At 44.5% G+C, this 21,601-nt stretch overlaps 1 protein-coding gene across 1 annotated transcript in view; it reads right to left on the bottom strand.

Annotated features, from left to right (window-relative positions):
* Positions 1-21,601, bottom strand: part of HABP4 (hyaluronan binding protein 4) — a 37,802-nt gene continuing 16,201 nt past the window's right edge. The window contains exons 3-8 of the mRNA XM_036261359.1: positions 17,766-17,927; positions 17,487-17,555; positions 12,985-13,068; positions 6,209-6,380; positions 1,833-2,015; positions 1-161 (exon numbers count right to left, since the gene is read on the bottom strand). Coding sequence (XP_036117252.1) covers positions 105-161; positions 1,833-2,015; positions 6,209-6,380; positions 12,985-13,068; positions 17,487-17,555; positions 17,766-17,927 — 727 coding nt within the window. The 3' untranslated portion in view covers positions 1-104. The remainder of the gene's footprint in view (positions 162-1,832; positions 2,016-6,208; positions 6,381-12,984; positions 13,069-17,486; positions 17,556-17,765; positions 17,928-21,601) is intronic.

Here is a 21,601-nt window from a genome sequence, read left to right on the forward strand (position 1 = left end):
GTGAATGAAGTCACACTAGCGGGAGATAAAGCAACATGTATTGTTCTTAGAGTGGACTCTCCCCTGCAGTGTGCCGGCGCGAGTCCCAGGGAAGCAGGGCTCTCTCAAGCCAGGGCAGGGAAGTCTTCAGGGTCATCCGGGTTTGGAGCAACGTCTTTAGTCTAAAAAAGAAAAGTGTTGGAAGCAGCTGTGATTGCACCACTCCCACCCGCTGAGCCCTGCGGGGAGCCCCGGGGCTGCTCTCCGGGGGGAGGGGCGGTGGAAAGCGGGCTGCCGGTCCTGGGGGAGGCGCTGGCCCCTGGACGAAGTGCCCGGCGGTGCCTCCCCTCCCCTTTCCTCGCACAAGTCCTCCCCGAAGGACCCTGTGTCTGCGCCGCCTCCGTGCAATGCACAGGGCAGAATGCTGACTGGCCATGAGCTGGCGCAGCCGTCCCGCCTGGAGCAGCCCACAGGGAAGGGAAACAGACGGGCAGTGTGTGGTAACTTCAGTAACAGGCGCCCCGGGAAGGAGCCCACAGCAGGGGTGTCCAAAGCAATTTGGTGGCCAAGTACACTGGTCAGGGAAGGTTTTCCTGTTAGATCGGGTCCTCCCAGAGGTAAGGCTCAGTGAATGAACAGAGAACACGGAATATGAGATGGTGCGACCTGACCATGAAGAGGGGGGCCGCTGCCAGTTCTGAGCTGAGAGCACAGGTGGGCGGCAGGGGTCTAGCTCCGACCTCCACCCTCCACGCTGGTGCTGCGGGTGGCTGAGCTCTGCTTGCGAGGGAGAGAATGTGCATTTTCTATTCTCAGAACAGAACCCTTTCCAATCTGGCTTCAAATGTGCCCAGAAGAGACGGGTGTGTCTGCTCTTGCTGAGGTGACAGCCTGCAGGCACTCGTCCAGGGGCTGCTCCCAGCAGTGTGGGGACGGGGCAGCCACAGAGGGTGCTGCTGCTCATCACCCGAAGACACAGGACCTTGTGCCCAACTCCCACTAAGTAGATATTCATGTATTTGTTCATAAAACATGAGGCACCTGCTATGCTTACACTGTGGTAGGCCCTGAGCAAACAGATAAAAGCAACACATGATTGCTGCTGCCACGGACATGACCACTAATCGTACCACTGAGAACACAGTTACCAACGGAGATAATGCTTCAACGAGAAGAAATACAATTTCTTGTTCAAGGACTGAACCGGTCTGGAAGGAAATGTAATCCAAGAAGCCTTCTCTGAGAAGGCGAGGTGGGAGCCGCTGCCTAGGGAAGCAGGCAAGGCCCCGGGCGGTGAGGGCAACTGTGCAGAACTGGAGGCAGAGCAGCCTGGCTGAGGGGTGGGAGGCGGGGCTGAGGGGTGGGAGGCGGGGCTGAGGGGTGGAAGGCGGGGCTGAGGGGTGGGAGGCGGGGCTGAGGGGTGGGAGGCGGGGCTGAGGGGTGGGAGGCGGGGCTGAGGGGTGGGAGGCGGGGCTGAGGGGTGGGAGGCGGGGCTGAGGTGAGAAGCGGATTCAGAGGCTTCTGTCTGCCCTGAAAGCGTCACAGGGCACACGGTCAGGCCATCGAGAGGAAGCAACCATCAGGTGCAAGGATCTGATCCCAAGCCTGGGATCCTGTCTGCTGCGGACGAGTGGGTTTTTCTCTGAGCACACCTGGAGGGCAGGCGGTGGGCCTCCGAGACCCTGGAGGCCAGGCCTGCGGCGTGGTCTGTACCCCGCCGATGCCCGTGATGCTGACATCACTGTTCAGACCCACGAGAAGAGGAGGGGTCCGGACAGAGCCTGACGACCGAGACCTGCAGGCCAGGGCACCCTCGGGCTCTTCGGAAGACTGCCCCAGACTTAGACACTTACCACTTCTGCTCGGGATCCACAGTTCTCTGCCCTTCTGATCCTTCCCCGGCCTCCCCGCGGGCCACCTCTGGCTCCACGCCCGGGACGAGGGAGGTTACCAAAGTTAATCTCCAGCTGGGATGTGATGTCATTGGCCGCTTTCCGGAAAACGTGGGCATCATCCTCGGAGTCATCCTTTACCACCTGAAACACAGGAACAGCAGCACACACACAGCTGTCTCCAAGGACCCGCACTGGGCTCGGGGGTCCCGGCCTGCACTGCCAGGGCACCAAGATGGCTCGCGGCGGCCGGAGAGCGTCCTGCTGCGTGTCGCTGGGCCCTGGGCGGCAGGCGGGGGAGGTGGCCGTGCTGGTGCTGCTCGGCGTCAGCAGAGGGCCCTGCAGCTGGACAGCCACACTGCTCAGTCCTAAGGCGACCCCCTCTGAGCTTACTGCTGCTCCACGTGAGACCAGATGTCTGTCACTCACAGGTTACGATGGAGGACTCGACAGGACTAACAGCAACCGAGATAAATGTTTTACCTCTGAGTGTATTTTGCCAAGATTAAAACATTTTAATTTCTGCCTTTTGTTTGTCTGCAAATGATACTTTGATAAATAAGGAAATATTCCCCTTCCTTGAATAGAACTTGATGGAGTTCCTTTCAATGTGAGGCGCTGACGGTACAAATACCACATGTTAAAAACTGCATGATTCAGAATAAACAGTTCTTACTCAAAGTATATAAAAACGGTAGAACAACAGACTGTGGGTGTCTGGGCACTGCTACCAATGCCGTGTAGAGAACACCAGCTGCTCTCTAAGAACTGCTTTATTCATTTCTTTGAGAAAGTACATTTTATTGTAAGAGGTCAAATAAGTCCTGTCTCTTCTTAAAAGAAAATTATATTAAATAAGTCTCCAATTGTATTTTATTTTTATCCTCACCAAGGACATTTTTGCATTTATCCTCAGATAGAGCAGGAGGGAGAGGGGGAAGAGAGAGAGAGAAACATCGATGTGAGAAACATCAGAGTCTCCAATTTTAATTTGGCTTCAATTCTTAATGGATTTTTAAAAAATCCTTACTTTTAAGTAAAATATAAACCGACAGAAAATATGCCTGTGATATGGGATGAGACTCTCTGAAGAGCCGTGGGGTTAAACATTCCCGCACCGCGTCCAGGAAATGAAACCCCAGGCCCCCGAGCACAGCAACCCCTGTGGTCTACATTCACTACGGATTTCCTGTAACATTCATGTCCCGTCAACGTCTCATATTAAAATAAAGCAGAGGCCACCCTGGCTGGGTGGCTTGGTTGAGCACTGTCCCATGCACCGAAGGGTCACAGGTTCGATTCCTGGTCAGAGTACATACATAGCTTACTGGTTCGATCTTCAGTTGGGCTCCGTCTGGGAGGCAACTGATCTATGTTTCTCTCTCTCCCTCCCTCTCTCAATAAAAATCAATAAAAACATTTCTTTGGGTGAGGATTAAAAAATAAAAAAATAAAGCAGAGGCCTTAAGTAGATGGACTCTTGAAGCTAAAGAGGTGAAGGAAAACAATTCAGGAGAACTTCCCCTCTGGTAAAAAGATACACACCAAAAAATAGTAACAGGCAAAGTAAGAAACCGCTGCCTCAGGTTTGGAAAACCACAGGCTGCCAGCGCCCGGTGAGAAGGTCCCTCAGGGCCATGCTCTGAGGGCCCAGCTCCATCTGCAGGCTAGTGCTGGGTCTGAACTTGGCAAACAGCAGAGCTCCACGCCAACGAGAGGTATTATTCCAATGTCTTTGTCTCTTAGGGGGCCCACAACAAAGGCTTGTGTTGCTTTAAGAACAATGTAGCTAAGATCTCCAAGGCCATGAGATGTACAGGGACTGAAGATGTGAGCGTTCCTGAGACCACGCTCGTGACTCAGCTCACCAGCTGCTTCAGACCCTCCAGAAGCCACATGGGCCGGAGGACGAACCTGGTGAGGATCAGGGAGAGCGCTTCTATTTCACCTGCGAGTCAGCTGTGCGTGTCCCATCCTGACAGCCACTTGCTTCAGGCCAGGCTTTATTCACAATATCCCAGAACAAAAAGAACAAAGATACAATCATCAAAATGAAAAGGCACCCCACTGTATGGGAGAGCACAATTGCCAATGATATATCAGATAAGGGGTTAATTTCCAATATATAGAGAGTGCTCATACAACTCAACAAAAGGAAGACAAAGAACCCGATTAAAAAATGGGCAGAGGAGCTAAATAGACACCTCTCCAAACAGGACATACAAATGGCTAAGAGACATATGAAGAAATGCTCAACATCACTAATCATCAGAGAGATGCAAATTAAAACAACAATGAGGTATCACCTCACACCTGTCAGAATGGCCGCCATCAACAAATCATCAAACAACAAGTGTTGGCAAGGGTGTGGAGAAAAGGGGACTCTAATACACTGCTGGTGGGAATGCAGACTGGTGCAGCCACTATGGAAAACAATATGGTGTTACCTCAAAAAATTAAAAATTGAACTTCCATTTGACCCAGTGATCCCACTTCTAGGAATATACCCTAAGAAGCCTGAAACACCAGTCAGAAAGAATATATGTACCCCCATGTTTGTAGCAGCACTATTTACAATAGCTAAGATCTGGAAACAGCCCAAGTGTCCATCAGTAGACAAATGGATCAAAAAGCTGTGGTACATATACACAATGGAGTATTACGCAGCTGTAAGAAAGAAAGATCTCCTATCCTTTGAGACGACATGGAGGGACCTGGAAAGTGTCATCCTAAGCGAAACAAGCCAAATAGAGAAAGACAAATATCATATGATCTCACTTATTTGTGGAATATAATGAACATAACAGTATGAGGAAGTCCCAGAGACGTGGAAGTGGGGTACAGACTGACAATCCCCAGAAGAGGGGGTGGTGGGGGAGAGATAAACCACAGAACTTATATGCATGTGTGCATGAACAATGGACATGGACAACAAAGCTGGGGAAAGGGCAGGGAGGGGTGGGAGGGGGGAATCAGTGGGGGGAAAAAGGAGAAACATCTGTAACAAAAATAAATTAATTAATAAAAAAAGGAAAAGAAAGTGGAGAGGAAAAGAACCAACCCAGCTTTACTTGATATACTTGTTTAAAAAAGAAAAAGGCAAGCTCTGGGAGATTTCCATGTGTAGAGAAAGTCACTTGTAATGGAGCAGCCCAAAGCTCACTAGTGAGACCCTTAAGAGCCTGGACTGACCCACTCAGGAGGGTGGGAGGGGATCCTAAGTGACCCTTTAATGAAAGTCTTTGTTTGAAGAATACAACGGTGTGGCTCAGTGGTTGAGTGTCGTCCCATGCACCCAAAGGTCATCAGTTTGATTCCTGGTCAGGTTTGGGGCTTGATCCCCAGTAGGGGGTGTGTAGGAGGCAGCCTGTCGAGGTTTCTGTCTCATCAATGTTTCTCTTTCTCTCCCCCTCCCTTCCTCTCTCTCTAAAAATCAATAAAAAATATAACAAAAAAGAGAGAATACAACTAACCAAAGTGTAAATGGGAACACAGATAATTCTACATAATGTGAAATTCCTGAGTTTCAAACAGAAAATAAATGAATAATATCCAGCAGAATGGAAGGGTTTGCTCATCCCTATCACTGACATAGAGACTAATATCAAGACAAACCGATGTGGCTGAATGATGCAGATTATAAATTTTAAAATCAGAATGCTTCAGTATACCCTTAAATTCAGTAACTTAAACAGAAACGTAATTCAAAGTCTTGCTGACCATGCTTATCAATACACGCTGATAGATATTGTCAAAGCTGAGGCCTCTGACAGAGCTGAACATAAACCATCTCTCAGGAGAGAGGCGCTGTGAGCACCCGCCTGGACAGCAGGCTCCGGGCTCCTGGGCTCCGCATGCGCGTGTCAGCAGTCAGGCACACGGGCAAGACTGCAGTGACAGAAAGGTGCCTCAGGGCACAGCACCCCGACCGGTTTCAAATGATCAACCCCTCCCAATTAGATGCCCTAAGAATTAGAGGTGAAGGTAATTTAATCATGTAAGTGCAGAGTAGTCATCCTTTGAAATGGCATCATTCAGAAACATTCTGTACCTCTCTCGAGACAAAATTAAAGTGCAATTAACATACAGTATTTGCACAGTCTCAGCACAATTCTGGGTGAGCAGAAAATTCTGTCACCATTACTGCTTTGTATCAAGTATCAAGAGGTCAAGATTTAATTATTTCACAATAAAGACACATCATCTTGATTACTCTTAGGTAGAAACTAGAATGTCAACTACTAATGTTACATTTTCAAAATAGAAGCGAAAGGCCCATTTTGTTTCCAGTAAGGTACCAGTGAAGATTAGCTCCAGACACAAAGCATCATGCTTACGTCATCTCTGTATCTGGACTTGTGTATCACCACAGCTCTGGAAGGGACCGTGGACTCAGGTTTCCGGATGTTAAATTCAGGCTTCGGTCTGGTCTGTTCTTGAAGCGTTTTCCACTCATCTAGGGTCATCTCTTGAACTTGAGTTTCTTCTTCTACCTCCAACTCAGGAACTCTAGAAAGTATAATCATAAGGAATAATTTTTGATGGGTCTGAAATCTCTCCTTTCTCAAAGAAAAAGTCATAACCATTAGTTTAACATACTTTCATGGTACTGCACCTCAAATCTAAGTAAGAAAATCTTTGAGCCATAAGCTTCCTTATTTTATTTTCATGATTTTATGCCAACATTGCCAACTGAAGATACTTCCTGTCTGTGTTCAAAGCAGTCTTTGAAAAACAGGAACATTACCATCCCAATGACATTAACATTGTACTTTATGGCATTACACATAAAATGAGGTAACTGTAGAAGAAAATGGGAGAAGCTACTGACATAAAACAAATAAAGGAAAATAGATTATAAAACAATGGGCCACAAATGCCTACTTTTGTAAATGTCATCTTTAAATTCATAAGTTTTGCCCAGCTGGTGTGGCTCAGTGGCTGAGCGTAGACCCATGCACCAAGAGGTCGCCAACTAATTCCCGGTCAGGGCACATGCCCAGGTTGTGGACCCGATCCCCAGTGGGGGCATGCAGGAGGCGGCCCATCGATGTTTCTATCTCTCCCCCTCCCTCACTCTCTCAAATCAATAAAGAAAAAATAAATAAATAAAAACAAAAATCTTTAAAAATAAATAAATAAATTCAAGTTTTTAAAAGAAAACAGAAAAGCCCTGGCCAGTTTGGCTCAGCAGTTAGAGCGTCGGCCTGCAGTCCAGAGAGACCCAGGTTCGGTTCCTGCTGAGGGCACGTACCTCGGTTGCAGTTTGTCCCCGGCCCTGGTTGGATTGTGTGGGAGGCGGCCGCTTGATGTGTCCCTTTCATGTTGATGTTTTTCCCTGTCATTCTCTTCCTCTCTCTCCCTCCTGCTCTATCTGAACAAAAAATGGAAAAATGTCCTCGGGTAAGGATAGAAAAAAACAAACAAACAGAAGATAAACATGTAGATTAATAAAGTCCAGAAATAAACCCTCACATTTATGATAAACTGACTTTTTTGGACCAGAATGCTAAAGACAAAAGGAGAACAGTCTCTTCAAGAAATGGTGTGTGGGGGCGGGGGCAGGAAGAGATGAACCAAAGCACTGACATGCATATATGCATAACCAATGGAACCAATGGACATAACCAACGATACTGTGGGGGGAGGGGAGCGGAGCAGGGAGGAGGATATCAATGGGGGAAAAAGGAGGGACATCTGTAAGAAAAGTAAATAAAAATTTTTTTCAAAAAAAGAAAGAAATGGTGCTGGGAAAATGAGATATCTACGTGCAAAAAAATGAAGTTGGACCCTACCTCACACCATAAATATAAGAGCTAGAAGTATAAGACTTAGAAAACATAGGTATAAACCTTCATGACTTTGGACTTGGCAATGGTTTCTTACATATGACACCAAAACCACAAGCAACAAAAGAAAAAGCAAACAAATTGGACATCACCAAAACTGAAAACCTTTGTGCTGCGAAGAATACCATCAGGAAAGTAAAACGACAACCCATAGATGGTAGAAACTATTTGATAATTATACATCTGACAAGGGACTTGCATCTAAGACTATATAAAGGACTCTTACAACTCAGTAAAAAGAAATGACCCAACTAAAAAACAGGCAAGGCTCTGAAAAGACATTTTTCCAAAAATAGGTCTATAAATAGCCAATAAGATGCTCATGTCATTAGCCATCAGCAAAATGAAAATCAAAACCACAACTTTCACCACTCCACACTCACTGGGTGTTTAGACCCAGAGGATATTTAAAAAGTGTTGGCAAGGATGTGAATAAACTGGAACCTCATATATTGCTGGTGGGAATATGAAATAGTGTGGCCATTAGTCTGATAGTTCCTCAAAAATTTAAACATATTATGAAATATGGCATAGGAAGTAAAGATGATGAGTCTAGAACAACATGTCTTACCAGAAAGCAGGAAGCTACTGAAGACCACTAAATGTGTGTCAAAGTGATCATGAATAAACTTGAAGAGGCTCCCCCTACACAAAAAATGAATCAGTTTAAATAAAAACTCATCATCTATACTTCCTATCCCATATTTCATAATGAGCCATTTTTCAAACAGCCACAGTCCTTTCATAGAACATGGTATTTAGAGACCATAGTCTAGGCTCTAGGGGTGCTCACAGCAATTAGGTTCTTGACTGTTTCTAAGACATTTGACTGACAGAGCTGGGAAATATGTTAAAATCTCTAAGTTCATAATGACACTTTAAAAAGATCTGGCACCTTAGAAGGACGCTAGGAAACCAACTCATTATTCTGAAAATGGATGAATAAAACTGACCAGGGCATATTGGTAGTTCTAAATCAGCTATTTAAGAATATTTATACCACAGAAACTAGCAAGTGCAATAGATGTGAGTTTTTAATCCCAGAGAACCAGATATTAAGTATTTACCAGCACACCATTGCCCATAGGGATGCTTCAGTAAAAATCTGACTCTGGGAGACTCTTTGGACATATGACCTAGTTTCTTCAAGAAATAAACTGCAAGGGGAAAAAAGAGAAAACACATAGATTAAAAGTGACTTAAGAAGCCCTGGCTGGTTTTGCTCAGTGGTTAGAGCATTGGCCCACTGACCAGAGTCCAGGGTTCAATTCCAGTGAAGGGCACATACCTTGGTTATGGTTTGGTCCCCAGCCCTGGTTGGGGTCATGCAGGAGGCAATAATCGATGTGTCTCTCTTATACTGATGTTTCTCTCTCTTTCTCTCCCTCCCACTCTGTCTGAAAATAACTGAAAAAATATACTCAGGTGAGGATTTTTTTAAAAAGTGACTTAAGGATAATCAAGATAGTGTGATATTAGTGTAATACAGACAGACCAACAAAACAGAGAGTACAGAAATACACCCACACATACATGGGCAACTGATTTTCAACAATGGTGCTCAGTGTGCTGAATGACTGGATATGCAAAGAAAGGAGCTTCTATCCACTCCACAAACTGTATACAAAAATCAACTCAAAAGGGATCAAGTAAATATGCATTACTTTCTTTAAAAAATGGATCAGAGACCTAAGTATAAAACCCAAAATTATAAAACTGATACATTAAATTCACCCTTCAAGAAGTTCTAAACCAAGAAGCACACTGAATATACATTTTGACATTCTGGCTGAATGTCAAAAGCTTGAGTGTTATAATATTCAGACAAAGACAAGATCAGAGAGCATCACCATTTTCTTACACATACCTGCCTAATTTTGAAATTACCAAAAATTATAACTGTACAATTAGAAAAATTTTAACATTTGATGAGGCAGTGCAGAAACAAGGCTTTCTCAGCACAGCCTGCCCTGTGTGCGCAGCTGCGCCGGCGCAGCTCCTGCAGCCCTACACCAGGGCTCCCCGGCCAGGCGCCGGCAGGAGAGGAGGGTGTGCTGGTGGGTGTGCTGGCGGCTCTGCCAGGACGCTGCAGACAGCGACATGGCCGCCAAGTCACTCCTTTGTCTTTCAGAGCAACCAATTAATTGAAAGAATTACTTTGTCTAATATTATCAGTGCTAGAGTACTGAGATCAATTCTATACATTAGAATAATGCTATAATTTACTCTCTATTATTCTGTTTTGTTACCTGAATTTGTAGAAATGGTTTATTGGCTCAAAAAAGATACAATTTTTCCTAAAAGTAACTACTTAACTCACTCTCTCAACATCCACATACAATGTTAACCTATTTCCTTAATTAACTCTGTGTCTAAATATTCATATTAACTGTTAATCTACTTCTTTAAATGCATTTCTTAGTTGTTTTGAATGATAAATTAACAGCTTTCAAAATCATCAATCACGGTAGCATTTTACTCTTGCAATAAGTGATAATAAAAACAGCAGATATTTATACAGCACTATGTACCAGGTCCTACTCTACATGACACACATACACATAACCCTCAACCAACCCTTATAATAACCCTCTGACGGAAGCCCTACTATTATTCTCATTTTACAGATGAAGGAAACTGAGACACACATATTAAATAACTTGCCCAAACTAGTAAGTGGCAGAGCTGGGATCTAAACCCAGCATACTGGTTTGGAGTCTATAACCTTTTTTGTTTTGTTTTTTTAATTGATTTTCTAGAGAAGAGAAACACAGGTGTGAGAAACATCAATTAGCTGCCTCCTGCACGCCCCCTACTGGGGATCAAGCCTGCAACCCGGGCGTGTACCCAGACCAGGAATTGAACAGGAACCTCTCAGTCCATGGGACAGCACTCAGTCCACCGAGCCACACTGGCCGGACATTGGAATCTATATTCTTAAACCAACAGACATCCTGCTTCTTGGCAGCTGAAGGATGAGTAATTAAACAGGTGAAGGGCGGAAGAGGGTTTGGAGGAGAGATACTGAACAAAAAGGAAACAGTACTTGTAAAAGCTCTATGGCAAGTGTGGGGGTAGAGGCAGGAGAAAGGTATTGGGAAACAAAAAGTAAGGGCCACCTGGTGAACAGAGAAAGCACAGGAACTCTGCAGGGGCCAGGCCACACAGGACCATGCAGGTCAGGACAAAGAACAGAAAAGGCACATGAGGGCACCGGGGTCGTATGAAAGGCATGAGGGCATGACAATCGGATTGCCAGTGTGAAAGCCACTTCAGTGTGGCAACGGGCTGCTAGAAGGTGAGCAGATCAGATGACAAAAGCGGAGACTGATGGTGAGTGAAGGCGGTGGATATTAGAAGGTACTGATCACCAGGGCAGAGTAACAGACTAGATTTTGGGGGAAGGGAGTCAAGAAGAAGGAAGTCTCAAGGATGATTCCCAGGTTTTGGTTTGTGCCAATGCCTGTTTGGTTGGATGGCAATGCTGTTCCATAAGATGGAACACCTAATGAGGAGCGGAGGAGAGTGGACCTCAGCCCTGGACACACGGCACAGGAGGAGCAGCTGCGACGTCCAAGGGGAGGTGTCCAGTAGGAAGGTGGATGCACAGGCCTGAAGTACATGCTGAAGTTTGGAGCCCAAGGCACATGTTCTAGAGTGAGTGTATCAATGACAATTCAAGCTGCACAGTGCATGCGTTCCTACAAAGAGACGCTAGAGAAAGAGAAGAGGCCTAAGGCAGAGCCCAGAAGAACTAAATACTTTAAAAGCCCAGAGAGATAAGGATGAGTCTGCAAAGGAGCTGAGAGGCAGAAGGGAAGCTGAAGTGCAGAAATCACGGAAACCAACGGCAGGGTGCCCTGAAGACGATCAATGGCCCTGGCCAGTGTGGCTCAGAGGGTAGGGCATCAGCCTTCGGACTGAAGGGTTGAGGGTTTAATTCCTGGTAAAGGGCACATACCTGGGTTGCAGGTTCGATGCCCAGCCCCCGTCAGGGTCATGCAGGAAGCAACCAATTGATGTGTCTCTCTCGCATCGATGCTATTCTCTTTCTCTCTCTCAACCTCCTTCCCTCCCACTCTACCTAAAAATCAATGGAAAAATATCCTTGGGTGAGAATTAACAACAACAACAAAGATCAATGAAGTCAGATGCTCTGAGAGGTCAAGGACGACACAGACCAAAATATCCATTAGGTCCAGAGACATGCAGGACTGTTTCGGAAGGGCAGTGGGGACAGAGCCAGACCTGGAGTGAAGGGAGGGTAAAGTGAAAAGGGAGAAAGTGAAGAAAGAGCACACACCGGAAAAAGGTGGCTGTTTGAGAATGTGGGACAAGAGGAGAAGATTTAAAATAGGAGAAACTGAGCATGTTTAAATGCCGATTAGAAGACCAGAGCTGGAGGAAAGAGGTGAGTATACTTGAAGATGGAGGAGCTAACTGACAGGGCGAGGCTTCTGTGAAGTTAGCAGGAAACAGCTCCCAAGCCCTAAGAGGTGGGAGGAGCCGGGAGGAACCCCACAGGGAAGGAGGCTAGAAGACATGGAGGTGTGGGCGGGTCTGCACCTCGGCGTGGGAAGGTGATGAAGCTCCCATCTGACAGCTCCTAATTTCTCTGTGATGTAGGAGACACGGTTGTATCTAGAAAATGAAAGAGCAGGTATGGGCAAGTGGGGGGCAGTGTCAGAGATCTGAGGAGACCAGAAGGATTAAACCAGTCATTGAGAGAGTGGCCCCAAGAAATGGGCGCTGTTGGGTGGTGCGGAGGGCTCACTTCGGAATGCTGGTGGTCAGGGGTGACTGGCAGTGCTCAGCCTGTGGGCGCAGGCCGGGGAAGTCAGATGGCTCACGGTCATCCAGGAGGCGGATGCACAGCAAGGCAAAACAGAAAATCCAAGGAGCGAGAGAGTTTGAAGACTTGGCAAGAGTGCTAGCGATGGAGCAGGGACCTCAGCTCCATGAAAAAAAGAGGAAGGAGAGAAAAAAAGGACAAGTGAAGGGGGTCATGAAAAGACAGGGACGAGTCATAGTACAGGCTGCTGATGGAAAAGATGCTGTGGACACAGGACAGAAGACGTGAATTTAACCCATTCATTATCATTACCAAGAATTCATTAGATTTGAATTATTAATTAGTTCAATTATTCATTAATACACTAAGTAGATCAACCTCTATGATATGACAAAAGGCTGAGCTTCCTTTTCTGGAAGAAATATGTAAGTAAACACCAACAACCCAATGGAAAAAGGAATGAAATACCTACTTGGCCGGAGACCCCTCCTCCAGGGGGTCGGGGGGCTCCTCCACCACGGGGGGCTCCTCCATGGGCGCAGTCGGCTCCCCGGCACTGAAAGCAGCGAGAACCATTCTAGTCACACAAACTCGTTCATCTACACAATGCTCTTAGTCGAGACAGAAAAAACAATTTCAATGTCCTTTAATCTACATCAAAATAGAGAAAACGCTCAATTGCTAATCCATATAAATTATTTCCACATATGTGAAAGGTACTTTGAGAAACAGAAATTCCTATGAATGGCCTAAAACTAAAAACAGATTATAAAGGACCAGAAGAAATATTCAAAACTCTCAGGAATTTAGGAAATTCCCAATGTTATCAAGGGCCATAAAATGACATAATTGGTAAGAATATGTCATATTAGACTTTTAGAAAGTGGTAGGAAAGTATAAACATTCCACAGAAATCGTGTGTAGGATGACAAACAAGTTGGTAACAACTACACCAGCCAGTTTGGCTCAGCAGTCAGAGCATTGGCCCACGAACAGAGAGGCCCGGGTTCGGTTCCCATAGGGCATGTACTTTGGTTGCAGTTTGTCCCCGGCCCCAGTTGGGGTCGTGTAGGTGGCAGCCACTCGATGTGTCTTGCTCACATTGATGTTTCTCTCTCCTCTTCCCCCCCTCTCTCCCTCCCGTTCTATCTGAAGATAAATGCAAAAATGTCCTCAGGTGAGGATTAAAAAAATAATAATAGTAATTTTTCAATAAATAAATAAATAAATAAAACTTGAGCAATTGATTTAAAAAAAAATCACAGATCCCCTGGCCCCCATATTGACCTATATTACTTTATAAATAAAGTAATATTGTATTTATAGCTATTACAGAACCATTTGACCACAACTACAAAAAAATAAAGTTTCAATATCAGGTACAGTTTATTTTGGCAGATCTTGTTATTTTCTTTCAAGTGAATCACCAATGTTGGACTAGTCAGAAGAAAGATGAATAAGCTTTCTCACACATCTCCAGGCCGAGTCTGTATTTTGACTTCAGTTGTTCTAACACAGAAAAGGCCTGTTTGCACACACGTGTTCCACAAAATGATGCTGAACACCTAAAGGATTAGTTTTCTAGTTCAAATTCAATCAGAATTCACACTTAAATCTATGACAGTGAACAGATTTTCGGCAGATGTTCCTTGGTTGCTACATAAACTGTCCTCTTCACAACAGAAGTTGGAAGCCGTATTATTGAAAATTGCATTCATGGGCATCTATTTCAACTGGTAACAAGGAAATATGTGATATTATACTCTGTAAATACTGCTGATAGAGCAAATTTTATGTTCTGCACAGTACTCACTATCGACTGTTCTGAAAACAGATTAACACTGGAAATGGCTCAGTCACACCACTGTGAAAGCAGCGTGTCCAGACATAGTCCTACTGCCAGTGTCTTCACACAGGAATACTCAACTGCAGCAAAACCCTCACAACGACACCGAACCATGTGACATCTGGCCTCGCCAGCCATGGACACGTCACTTCCTGTGTCAGGCTCACCTCTGCTTTTTTCTCAGTCAGCAAAGTAGCACATAATGCTACCGCACTGCACGGTTTGCATGATGCAAATCAAAGTTAACAGAGCCTGCCTCTATGCGAAATCTTTCGATTACAGAATATTACCACCTAAGAGCTTTGACTTTATAACTCACAAACCAAGATGAGTGTCACAGGGCACCTTTCATCTTCACATCGGACATGCCAGTCTGCCAATGCTGACCCCTTAAGGTAAGGAATCATGGGAGCCAAAAATAATTTTAAGTTTAAATGCAAACTGAAATGAAGTGGTAGTACCAAAGTTGTAAATCAGATTATTCAAGAGGTACCTGTATTACTTTAAAAAATATATATTACCACAAAAAAAATGCATATATATTATCACAGCAAAATAAAATAAAATAAAAAGATTTGTAATCAAGTCCTGCCTGGTTTGGCTCAGTGGTTAGAGCATCGGCCTGCAGTCCAGACAGACCCAGGTTCAGTTCCCGCTAAGGGCGCGTACCTCGGTTGCAGTTTGTCCCCGGCCCTGGTTGGGTCATGCGGGTGGCAGCCAGCCACTCGATGTGTCCCTTCACGTCAATGTTTCTCTCTCTCTCTCTCCCTCCCACTCTATCTCTATCTGAACAAAAAATGGAAAAATGTCCTCGGATGAGAATAAAAAAAATAAAATTAAAAAAAAGATTTGTAATCAAGATCCTATGGAATCAAGATTGAGAACATTCAACACGTTTTTCTTCCTTTCAGGGACAACATGGATGTGCAACGGCAGTAAATCTAATGTTACATTTGCTTATACTGTGTACGTTTGCCTTTAAGGATAACAACTTAAAATAAGTTTATGTAAAAAGATTATATTCAAAAGAAGAAAATAGAAGTCTGAATCCTCTCGAGTTCAAACTTGTGAAAAGCCTGCCCTGCAACATGTCCCAGGTGACCCACTCCTCGCCCTACACCGCCTCGAAGTACTTCCTGCCTATCCCTTTGCAGACACCAGAAAGGCATAGTCCCTGCAGCCATGAAATGACAGAAACAGCACAACCAAGCACTTCCTTTAAGGAGCAAAACTAGCACAGATCTGGGACACCATGAAGCCTCAGAGAAATGTCAAATTTGTACCTCAAGTGAAACTTGTCACTGAACTTTGATCTGCAAATGATTTTGGGAAATCAAGATTTAATGTATAGCCCTGGCCAGTTTGGCTCAGCAGTTAGAGCATTGGGCTACGGTCAGGAGAGACCTGGGTTCGGTTCCTGCTAAGGGCAGTTTGTCCCCGGCCCTGGTTGGGTCATGTGGGTGGCAGCTACTCGATGTGTCCCTTTCACATCGATGTTTCTCTCTTTCTCTCCCACTCTATCTGAACAAAATATGGAAAAATGTCATCGGGTGAGGGGAAAAAAAAAAAGATGCAATGTATACAAGAACTTTGGAAAGTCACAGAAAAATAAAATACAGAATATCCAGGAACTTAAAAAAGCATTCTGAAGTGTATGCAAATATAGTGTCATGTACTTGGGGAATGAGCAAACATGCAAATTTGTTTGGCTAAAATAAGACAAAATGATTGTATTGTATATTGTATTGTGTTCACCACCCCAAGTCTAGTCTCCTTCCATCACCATTTATGTTCCCCCTTTACCCTCTTCTATCTTCCCCACCCCCTTCCCCTCTGGTAATCACCATACTGTTTTCTGTGTCTATGAAGGTTTTTTTTGCTTAATCCCTTTACCTTTTTCATCCAGCCCCGAATACCCCTGCCCTCTGACAGCTGTCACTCTCTTCTCTGTATCAATGAGTCTGTTTCTATTTTGTTTGTTGGTTTATTTTGTTCATTAGATTCCACATATAAGTGAGTATATCGTATCTGTCTTCTCTGACTGGCTTATTTCACTCAGCATAATGCTCTCCAGGTCCATCCATGCTGATACAAAGGGTAAGAATTCCTTTTTTTTTTTTTTTTATGGCCGAGTAGTATTCTGTTGTGTACATGTACCACAGCTTTTTATCAACTCATCTACTGATAGACACTTGGACTGCTTCCAAATCTTGACTATTGTAAATAATACTGCAATGAACACAGGGGTGCATATATTCGTTCCAACTAGTGTTTTGGGTTTCTTTGGATAAATTCCCAGAAGTGAAATTGCTGGGTCATAAGGCAGGTCCATTTTTAATTTTTTGAGGTAACTCCATACTGCTTTCCACAGTGGCGGCAGCAGTCCGCATTCCCACCGGCAGTGCACGAGGGCTCTTTTCTCCACACCCTCGCGATGATTTGTTGATGGTGGCCATTCTGACAGGTGTGAGGTGACCTCATTGTGGTTTTAATTTGCATTTCTGATGATTAGTGGTGTTGAGCATTCTTCATATGTCGCTTGCACTTTTGTTTGTCGTCTTTGGAGAAATGTCTATTCAGGTCCTCTGCCCATTTTTTAATTGGATTGTTTGTTTTCTTGGTGTTGAGTTTTACAAGTTCTTTATAGGTTTTGGTGAAATAATTTTTTTTTTTTTAATTCTCACCTGAGGACATTTTTCAATATTTTGTTCAGATAGAGTGGGAGGGAGAGAGAGAAAGAGAAACATCGACGTGAAAGGGACACATTGAGTCATTGCCACCCGCACGACCCAACCAGGGTCGGGGACAAACTGCAACCGAGGTACGTGCCCTTAGCGGGAACCAAACCCAGGTCTCTCTGGTCCGCAGGCCGATGCTCTAACTGCTGAGCCAAACCAGCCAGGGCTTGGTGAAAGAATTTTAAAAACAGTTTCAAATCTTATAGCAACATAGCAAACCCATTTTAAAAGTTATCCCAGTAAATAAAAGCCTAAAATCCCCCTCTGCTTAAGGGGACACAAGTATAAAGACACCACAGCCCAGCAGAAGACATGGTTTTCATGAAAGGCCAACAAGGATCGAGAGGCCCACTTCACCGCAGGTGCACAGAATCGCACAGTGCAGCGCACCTGGGGTCTTTGCCGGATCCCCAGGGGCGAGCTCCGCGTCCACCCACGCTGTCTTCAGTTCTGATTGCTCTAGAGAAAGAAAGAATATTCTCTTAAACTGAAAGTTGGTCTCTAGTCAATCTCCAACTCAGAGACGCTGATCATAAAAGCTATGCCAGACCAGCAACTCCAGAACAGCAGCGTACTAATACAGAGTCAACTAAATTTCAACACGTAACAAATTCATGCTACGTATGACTAAGACCGTACAGTGAAAATAGCGTTTACAAAGAAACTTACATTTTGTCATTCCCACCATCTCTCTCAAATTCCCGTTTCCCTCTCTGGTCAAAACGGTCAGGAGCTCTGTTCCCGAGACCACCGCGGCCTCTGCTCCGCAGGCCCCCTCTTGGGCCTCCACGTCCTCTCAGCGGTCTTTCTCGATCAAACCTGTCAGCTGGTCTGGGAAAAGGAAGGGTATAACAAAAAGTGGTGAATTAAAGAGCCAAGGCTTTTTTAAGACAAACTAATTCTAGAAGGACATTGTGGCTACAGTTGATTGGAAGGGATGGTGGCTAAAACAGTGAATTAAGAGTTAACTTTTACTGAACACATACTATCCCTGGCGTTGTTCTGAAAGCTTCACATACAGTCATGTAATTCACACAAACAAATCTACAATATACAACTATTGCCCACAGATGAGGAAACTGAGGCACAGAGGAGGTAGGTAACTTGCCCAGGGTCATACAGCTACTAAGTAGGGGAGCCAGCGAGAGCAAGTCCTGGGCAGGTCTTACACTAATCCATTGAGGGGCACCCTTTCTCTCTCTGGATCTTGTTTCCTCTCATTTATAAAATGAGGAGGTTAGATTAACTCTAAAATTCCACTTCTATTCATTCACAATACTAAATATTTAAGTTAAATTTAGAATGTTTGTATAAAAAGAAAAATGGTTAAACTTCAAATTATGCCCCCTCCCAAATCTCCCTCTCCCACACACACAACCAGCAGTGACATTTGCCTGCAATATATCCTACGACAACCTGACTTCTGCCCTCATTGCTCTACATACATGTCCAAGGACAGCTAAAGACAACCTCTTGGTTGTTAAATCCAAAGTAACTTTTGTTTGTAAGTCATTTGACCCCTATTCACCATGTGACACTGTCAACCACTAATTTTTCTCTGATCTTTCTGGCTTCCCTTTCCATGTCTGTTCTTAAAAAATTACGTTTGTAATAGGTAATAACCACACGTGGTACAGGATTGACGAGGTACTCTCCTTGCTCCTCAGCCGCTCACTTCCACTTCTCAGAGGCGGCAATTCCAGAGTTACACAAAGGGAGAAGTTCTGCACCTTGCCCTTCTCACCTGCCCCATCTTGGCGCTCTGCCTCCCTTGCTCCACTGGATACCCATGTGTCCTTAAGTGCGCTGGGACTCCCATTTCCCGCCCCCTGCACGCCGTCCTCACCCCATGCCAATGCTACAGGGCCTTCCTTCATGTGAACCTGTGTCTCTCACTCAGGGGTCTCTCTGATTCCAGGCCACAAAGCCAGGTACTTCCTGGACATCCCCCTCTGTACATCCCCAGTCTTGCAGATGTGTGACCAACAATGACCTCTTGCTCCTCCTGTGGTCCCTAACTCACAACACAAGAGTGCGCAAGCCAAGAACTAGGCCCTTTCTCCACTCCTCCCTTTTCCCCTGCCACACCCACCAGACCCAGGGCCTGACTGCCTACCCACTTCTCACCCCTGGCTCTGTCACCATCACTTTCCATGAGGACTCACCTCTCTTCCACTACACTCAAAGCTCCTGAAGGACAGACCACATCTTTTTCACTGTTAAACCCTACTTTAATATGACAAATTATATATATATATATATATATATTTTTTTTATCCTCACCCGAGGGGACATTTTTCCATTTTTTGTTCAGATAGAGCGGGAGGGAGAGAGAGGAAGAGAGAGAGAGAGAAACATCGATGTGAAGGGACACATCGAGTGGCTGCCACCCGCACAACCAACCAGGGCCGGGGACAAACTGCAACCGAGGTATATGCCCTTAGCGGGAACCAAACTCGGGTCTCTCTGTACCACAGGCCGACACTCCAACCGCTGAGCCAAACCGGCCAGGGCGATAAATTATATTTTTTAATTTGTCAAAATCTTTAAAAACATTTAAAGCAAAAACAGGAAGATACCTTAAGAGAACTGTGGAACAATATGAAATGTAACAATATCCACATCACGGGAGTTCCAGAAGAAGAAAATAAGCAAGGGTTAGAGAACATATTTGAAAAAACAGTGACAGAAAACTTCCCTAACTTGGTGAAGGAAAAAGGCATACAAGTACAAGAAGCACAGAGAGCCCCAAGTAAGAAGAATCCTGACAACCTCACACCAAGACACGCAATAATTAAAATGCCAAAAATTAAAGACAGAGAAAATCCTAAAGGCAGAAAGAGATAAGCAACAGGTTACCTACAAAAGAGCCCCTATTAGGCTATCAGTTTACTTCTCAACAGAAACACTACAGGCCAGAAGGGAATGGCAAGAAGTAATCAAGGTAATAAAAAACAGGATCTGAATCCAAGACTACTATATCCAGCAAGACTATCATTCAAAACTGAAGGTGAAATAAAGAGCTTCACAGACCAAAAAAAGGCTAAGGGAATATATTAGCACCAAAACAGCAGGGCAAGAAATGTTAAAAGGACTGCTGTAATTAGTAGATGACAGAGAGAAAAAATATATAACCACAATAAACAAAAATGGCAATAAATATGTACATATCAATAATAACCTTAAATGTAAATGAATTAAATGCTCTGATCAAAAGACACAGAGTATCCCTGGCAGGTTTGGCTCAGTGGTAGAGTGTCGACCCACGGACCAAAGAGTTCTGGGTTCGATTCCGGTCAAGGGCATATACCTTGGGTGCAGTTCACTCCACGGCCCTGGTAAGGGTTCTGCAGGAGGCAGCCAACTGACGAGTTCTCTTGCATTAATGTTTCTCTCTCCCCACCCCCCACCCTCCTTCGCACTCTATCTGAAGATAAAAATAGAAAAAAAAAGTATCTTCAGGTAAGGATTAAAAAAAAAGAGTAGCTGATTGGATAAAAAGCCATGAATCATGTATATGTTGTTTATAAGAGAACCACCTCACAACAAAAGACACACATAGGCTGAAAGTGAAAGATAAAAAAAAAATCTTCCAAGCAAAAGGAAAGGAAAAAACAGCTGAGGTAGCAATACTCATTCCAATAAAATAGACTTCAAAATGAAGGCCATAACTAGAGACAAAGAAGGCCACTACAGCCCTGACTGGTTTGGCTCAGCGGTTAGAACATTGGCCTGCGGTCCCGAGAGACCCAGGTTCGGTTCCCACTAGGGGCGCGTACCTCGGTTGCAGTTTGTCCCTGGCCCTGGTTGGTCGTGTGGGTGGCAGGCACTCGATATGTCCCTTTCACGTTGATGTTTCTCTCTCTCTCTCTCTCTCTCTCTCTGTTCCTCTCTCTCCCTCCCACTCTACCTGAACAAAAAATGGAGGGAAAAAAAAGGCCACTACATAATATTGAAAGGATCTATCCAATAGGAAGATACAACCTTGGTAAATATATATGCACCCAACAGAGGAGCACCAAAATATATTTTTAAACTTCTATAGGATTTCAAAGAAGAAATCAACAGCAATACAATCATAGCAGGGGACTTCAACACCCTACTGACATCACTTGATAGATCCTCTAGACAAAAAAATTAACGAGGAAACAGATACTCTAAATGATGTACTAGATGAAATGGATTTAATAGATATCTACAGAGAATTACACCCCAAAACTGCAGAATTCACATTCTTCTCAAGTACACATGGGACATTCTCAAAGACAGACCACATGTTAGGACACAAACTAAATCTCTACAAGTTCAAGAAGATTGAAATCATATCAAGCCATCTTCTCAGATCACTGGCATGAAACTAGAAATCAATTACAACAAAAACATTTAAACACAAGGAGACTAAATAGCATGTTATTAAACAATGAATAGGTTACCAAGAAGATCAAGTAGGAAATTAAAAACTTCCTGGAAACCAGTGAAAATGAACACATAACAACACAAAATCT

The sequence above is a fragment of the Molossus molossus genome, unplaced genomic scaffold (assembly GCF_014108415.1).
Source record: "Molossus molossus isolate mMolMol1 unplaced genomic scaffold, mMolMol1.p scaffold_m16_p_14, whole genome shotgun sequence".
NCBI classification, from domain to species: Eukaryota; Metazoa; Chordata; class Mammalia; order Chiroptera; family Molossidae; genus Molossus; species Molossus molossus.